We start from the raw sequence: 6,888 nt of genomic DNA, 5'->3' as shown, positions 1-6,888 counted from the left end.
TTTAACTTCTGTGTATCAGATAAACCATTTTCAAGAATTGTTTCAAAGATATAACATAGTATAAAAAGTAACATGATTTTCCAACAAATTTGGATGATGAAAAACCTTAATATTCTTAAAAGATCATTAATGTGAGCTGCGTATTTGCGAAATCTATTGAAATTATTTACTGGTGGAAATATGTTTCCTTGTGATGTGTGTCCCAAAGTATTTTCGAAAAGAAAAAGGCTCACTGTACATTCACGTATCCATAGCGAAGGAAGGCCATTTACTTGTCTCGTTTGTGAGAAGTCTTTTAGGGCCAAGCTGACACTTAAACGTCACATGATTATTCATTCGGGCGAGAGGCCGTATTCTTGTGAATTTTGCTCAAAATCATTTTATCGGAAAGCAGATCGAAATACACACTCTAGAATTCACACGGGCGCAAGACCATTTTCTTGTACCATTTGTACGGGTACATTCCCTACAAGCACAAGACTTAAATTGCATCTCAGGATCCACACGGGAGAAAAGCCATTTTCGTGCGAGTTTTGTCCGAAAACGTTCTGTTCGAGTGGAGAACTTGAGAAACATTCAAGAACGCATACAGGGGAAAAACGATATTCATGTGAAGTTTGTTCTAAGACATTTTGTAGACCTGGATATGTTAAAGAGCATATGAGACTCCATACTGGAGAGAGACCATATGCCTGCGAAATTTGTTCAAGAGCTTTTGTTAGGAAACAAAGACTCACCGAACATATGGCGGCAATTCACGGACAGACATAAATCTATATATCCGTACCAGTTGCTGGAAAGCTTTCCTAGCAGATAAGAACATAAACAATTTCTTTTTTCAGAAACGTTGAGACATGCAAATTGATTGATTCGTCAGCTTTTATATATTGATTGTATTTTCAATGTCTCAACTTTTAGCTGTGTGAAAAGTTTCTATAATCAGATATATACTTAGATGAAGTTAATAGAGTTTAAGGAAGATTGATAACAACATTCATACTTCTCAAGAAGTGACTCGGAGAAAATGTTTAATAAATCAGATCTTTGTTACTTGTCCTTTAGAAGTGAGCTTATGCTACATGAAAACAAAATGCTTCAGTTAAGGTTTGTTGATAATTTTAAGTGAAATACAATCTAATACGGAATGGGTCCCTGAATCCGGAAGGCTCTGGACAACAAATGGGCAGATTTTAAAATTTTCCAGATTTTAGATCCTGACTTAAATAGCTAAAATTATTGTGTCCTGCAATGTTAGAGACACTATTTCAAATTTTCAATTAATTTGATCCTAATTTGTTTCTTTTTTTTTACCTTGCCGAAATCTTTGAGACTTCCTTTCTTACTTTGGTTTGCTAAAATAAGTCGGGAATAGTTTACATCTCAGCGTATATTCCACAAATATTGCTTTTCATTATTTTGCGGTATTATTACATTAAAGCTAATAAATAAACCGTGTTCATACTAAAATAACTTAGTATCTTGCTCTATATGCGTATTATTGTAAAGTATATTTTTCAGGGAACCTCGTGAGTAGTGTATGTAATGAGTACTTGATAAAAATTCTTTTTTTCATGTGCGGGAGGAAGTAGGATGGGGTCTCTATTTGCTGTAAATGTGTAATGAGTATTTTAATGAAATGGTATTTTCTTCTGTGGGGTTGAATTTTCCATTTCTTCTAGCTAAAATGTGTACTTTAATTAAATTCATTTTCCTTTTGGGTTGGAAGGGATACTTTGTTATAATTGTATTGTGCATATTTTAAGTTAGTTTTTTATGGGAGGGAAAAGCATGATCTCTTTTTAAATTGTTTTTTTTTTTTTTTTTCAAATCTCATGCATAGTTTAGTTTAATTTTTTCTTTTGGGAAAATAAGGGGGAGTGTTAGGAGCAGTTTTTCTCCCCAAACTGAAATACATATTTTAATTATTTTTTTCTTCGGATCTTGTTTTTTTGAATATTGAATAGTTGTTGTATCTGTATTTTTCTAGTATTAAGCACTGGATAAGTACAGAAAATTGCTTTGTTTACTACTGAAAACATAAAAATGAGAGTGGCGTCTCTTACAACCTGTGTCTTGTCACATGACCCTTTTCCAAAATTGTCAAAAATTCGGCTATCGGATTGGGGAACATACTTTTCAACTTTTAACTTGCATCAGTACCGATTTTTTACGCATTTCGAAATTCAATTGCATTTGCCTCTGCAAACTTCTCTCATCTTGGTTTGCTGTGTGATTCTACCACATTGATATCGCTAATTTTGTTCCTACCATTGTTTTAAACTTTTCTCATATTCAATAACAGAGGAATCTCATAACCACCATTTCGGCACGGCCTCTCGGAAATTTCAGACCATTGCAGCAGAATAGTAAAGTTAGACCAAACAACGTAAGTAGAAGCACAAATTTGTAAATTACAGCAGACACGTGTTTCGGCGTTACAGGGAACGCCTTTTTCAATGCAAAAAATAATGAGCTTATGGATGAAAAGACATCCGACAAAAGCCCAATTTTTTGCCATTATTTTTTGCATTGAAAAAGGCGTTCCCTGTAACGCCGAAACACGTGTCTGCTGTAATTTACAAATTTGTGCTTCTACTTACGTTGTTTGGTCTAACTTTACTATTCTGCACAAAGGTATTTATTTATCTTATTTATCTTCATTGCAGCAGAGTTGAATGAAGCTAGAAAATCCTTTTTTCTAATACTTGATTCAAGATGTTTCGATGGCAATGGAATATCAAAATTGGAAAATTTAGATTGTAAAATTAAGCAAAGGTCAGGAAATACTTTTCAATGACAATAGACTATCAAGATTAGGGAATTTAGATGGTAAAATATGCAAAGGTCAAGAAATGTTGGGTGTTACTTAAATTCAGGATTTTTTTTTATTATTTTAATACTTTCTTAAAATGTTTGTGATCATATCAGTTAATTTATGTAAATGTTAACTATATTAGCTAATTAACACTTTGCACACTTGTATTTCTACATCATTTAAGTTTTAATGTGTTTTTAGTTAAATTTGAGCTAATATTTGATAGGATGAGATAATGGTATGCACGGAAAAGGTTTACTGATGCCTATTTTCAAACACTGGCAAGTGTAGGATAGGAGGAAAGCAGGGTAGTATTGTTAATGATTCCATACGTATTTTTTCTCCCCATCAACTAGAGTTTTTGGAATATTGTCATAGTTTGGCTTCAATTTTTAAATTTATGCTATCATTTTTTGAAATTGTGCAACAATTTTGTTCGGTTTTAGTAGTATTAGCCACCAATTCAGAATTGGGGTTTTGAGGTAGTTTAGTTCCTAGACAGTTGTACCTTTTATCTAGGTCTGGATTGTTTTTCGCTGTAAGTTACCGCCCTAAGCCAGGGCTACGGCAGAAATACATAAAATACTCCGCCAGCTGAGTTTGTTTGGCTTCTTTAAGAGGTTTTCCACCTTTAGCTCAATTACTTCCTATTCTGGATTCATGAATGCTAAAAAGCATGAAACTGCAGTCCTTGGATGGAATAACTGAGCTGGCGGTGCATTTTATGTAGGTATGAACTGTCCCGAGCATTCCGGATTCAAGGTTCTAAATACCGTATTTATTTTTGCTTATTGTTTTCTGCAGCAAATCTTTAAAAAAGGTTGTTCTGTAGAATTAATTTCTTCTAAAAATTTGATCCATTACAGCCTTTAGCTATCACTAAGGATATATTGACACTTAGTGACTTATTTACTTTTTTACCCATGCAGTCATACAATGACTTAACAAATGCTGTGGGTAGTGTCCAGAAACTATTTGACAGAATGTGTTAATTTTTGTGTATTTTAAGCCATTTTCTTACTACTTTATATTCATACTAAGAAGTAATTTATCAACCTACCTTCTGTTGAAAGGTGGATTTGTCTTAAGTAAATTAGCAGATATCTGAAAATTGAGAACATTTATTTTGACCAGAAGCTGTTTTAGTAAAAAAAATCTGCTTCTTAATTTTCAATTTTTTTTCTCAAATACATTTATTTTTTTTCAGATATCTTCAATGATTGAATGGCAAATATAATTGAAGACTGATTGTATTAAATGTTTATTTTCATAGATGCAAGTAAGAAATTAATTTTGTAACAAATTTAAACAAACTTCTGTGTGTCAGAATTGTTTCGAGGATATAACAGTATAGCTGAAGTGTATGAACAGTAACATAATTTCCAAACAAATTGGATGGTGAAAAACCTTAACGTACTCATTTATGTGAGCTGCCTATTTGCGAAATCCATTGAGATTTTTTACTTGTGAAAATATGTTTCCTTGTGATGTGTGTCCCAAAGTATTTTCGAAAAGAAAAAGACTCACAGTACATTTGCGTATCCATAGCGAAGAAAGGCCATTTACTTGTCTCGTTTGTGAGAAGTCTTTTAGGGCCAAGCTGACACTTAGACGTCACATGATTATTCATTCGGGCGAGAGGCCGTATTCTTGTGAATTTTGCTCAAAATCATTTTATCGGAAAGCAGATCGAAATATACACTCTAGAATTCACACGGGCGCAAGACCATTTTCTTGCACCATTTGCACGGGCACATTCCCTACCAGTGCAAGACTTAAATTACATCTCAAGAGTCACAGTGATGAAAGGCCGTATTCATGTGAATTGTGTTCGAGAACGTTCCGCGGAAGTGCATCTCTTCAGAAACATTTGAGAACCCATACAGGAGAGAAACCGTTTTCGTGTGAAGTTTGCTCGAAGATGTTTACAACACGTACATATATTAAAGAGCATATGAGACTCCATACTGGAGAGAGACCATATGCCTGCGAAATTTGCTCACGAGCTTTTGTTCGGAAACAAAGACTCGATTCACATATGGCGGCAATCCATGGACAGACATAAATCTGTATTTCTGTACCAATTGATGGAAAGCTTTCATGACAGATTTGAACATAAACAATTTCTCCTTCAGAAGCGTAAAAACTTGCAAATTGAACTGTCGGTTTTTATGAATTGAATCTATTTTCTCTTGTAGCAACTCATTTTTTAGTAATGTAAAAAATTTTCTCAAAAAGATGCATACCAAGTAGGGCTGGGTGATGCATCAATGCATGGCAAAAATAAATGTGTACATCCAACGTCATTAAACCGATTTCAAAGTTTTCTCTAAACCAAAGCATCAATACCCGCACCTACTACAAATCCAAGTACCAAGTGTTCCAACACTAGTGCATTTTTTAATAATTTCTTGCTGATACTGGAATCTGTTAGTACAGTGGACGCTGATTAATTGAATCAAATGTTTTAAGGAATCAAATTGCCAAAACAGAATCAAATCCAGCTTTATTGAATCAGCCTCTAAAACTGTTTAAAACAAATGTGATTCATATTAACAACGGCCACTGTATCTGGCAGAATATATAATTTTTATACCTTGTTTGTCAAGTTAAAGCAAGCAAGTTTAAGTAAAACTTAAAAATAAAAAAGAAATCACGATGCGTATCACCATTGCAATGTTGTAAGAGCAATGCTAAGAATTTCCTCATCGCCCAGCCCTAATACACTTGGATGAATTCATCCGAGTTTTAGGAAGCCATGTGTGCATCAGAAAGCACACATTCATACTTCTCAAGATATAAATGCGAACAAATCTTAAGTAAATCAGAATATTGTAACTGGTTCCTTTGTAAATAAACTTATGTTGCATTAAAAAGAAAATGCTTCTTTTAATATTTGTTGGTAACATTTAGTGGAATATTTTTCAACACTCTAATACAGTATGGGGCCCAGAATACAGAACGGTCTGGACGACGACCTTCGGATTTCAGAATTTTGGGAAACATTTCAGTAGTACTTAAAATTTAATACAGAAAACTTATATTTTCGTCTCTTCTTATACCCTCTCTTGCAAATAATTTGCTGGTGTGCAGCCAGAGCAGGTTTTATTGTCAGGTGTTGCAAGACCCATTGTGCAGTGACAACGAAAGAAAGTTTTAGTTGAAGTAAAGTAGGGTTAAATACACTTTCAGATGGGTTTTTCTGCTCTCCAAGAAGAATCCTCCTTCCCCCTTTTTTTCAATACATTTATACCTAGCAAAAAGTTGCTAAAGTATGGTGCAACATATATTGTCAACCAGGGCCGGATGTTTATTCTCAATTCTAATTTAATCGGATGAGGCGTTTTGCCAACATTCGTCTGAGTTTTAAATTATTTATTTCTGTTCATTGTTTTGTGCATTTCATCAGGTCTGAAAACGGGAATTAATTCATGGCCTATTGATAAAATTGTAAGCAAACCTTAAAAAGTTACTCTGTGTAATTAATTCCCTCTGATAATTTGATCCTTTTCAAGCATCAACGATGACTAAGGGTATATTGTGTGTATTACTAAGGGCATATAATATTTACATGTAATTGTTTAGTCTTAATAGATAACTTTTCTTATCCTGACTGATTTGAAATTCCAGAAAAAACAATTCGCTACACCCTTCTTACTGTGCACGATAATAAATGAAGACTTAACAGTTTTTACTTCCTTTTACAAAAAAGGAAGTATTGTATTTGTTTTCACTCAAAAATCAACCTTAATTTTCATTTTACTCGTCCCTGAATGAATATTGAGTTTTTTTTTCGACTTGACCACACCTGGATAAGTGCCTAAGAACGTATAGACATGCGAAATATCCATAATGACGATTCCCGAGTTAATTACAACAAATATTCTCGTGACGTCTGTATGTATGTCGCATAACTCAAGAACGGTAAGTCCTAGAAAGTTGAAATTTGGTACGTAGACTCCTAGTGGGGTCTAGTTGTGAACCTCCCCTTTTTGGTTGCATTTGGGTGTTTCTAAAGGGTTTTTTTGCTCCTTTTGGGGGGGGGGAATCATTGTTAGTTTTGATGTAAACTC

General features: G+C 34.0%; 1 protein-coding gene across 1 annotated transcript; it reads left to right on the top strand.

Annotated features, from left to right (window-relative positions):
- Positions 1-688: 688 nt before the first annotated feature.
- On the top strand, positions 689-5,658 carry LOC129227918 (gastrula zinc finger protein XlCGF49.1-like). The gene is made up of 2 exons (XM_054862539.1): positions 689-750; positions 4,271-5,658. Exons 1-2 carry the CDS (start codon positions 689-691, stop codon positions 4,878-4,880), a joined length of 672 nt encoding a protein of 223 aa, XP_054718514.1. The 3' UTR covers positions 4,881-5,658.
- The last annotated feature ends 1,230 nt before the right edge of the window (positions 5,659-6,888 follow it).

Source organism: Uloborus diversus, chromosome 8, assembly GCF_026930045.1.
Source record: "Uloborus diversus isolate 005 chromosome 8, Udiv.v.3.1, whole genome shotgun sequence".
NCBI classification, from domain to species: domain Eukaryota; kingdom Metazoa; phylum Arthropoda; class Arachnida; order Araneae; family Uloboridae; genus Uloborus; species Uloborus diversus.
The sequence above is the reverse complement of the archived record's forward strand: the minus strand, read 5'-3'. Positions and strand labels throughout refer to the sequence as shown.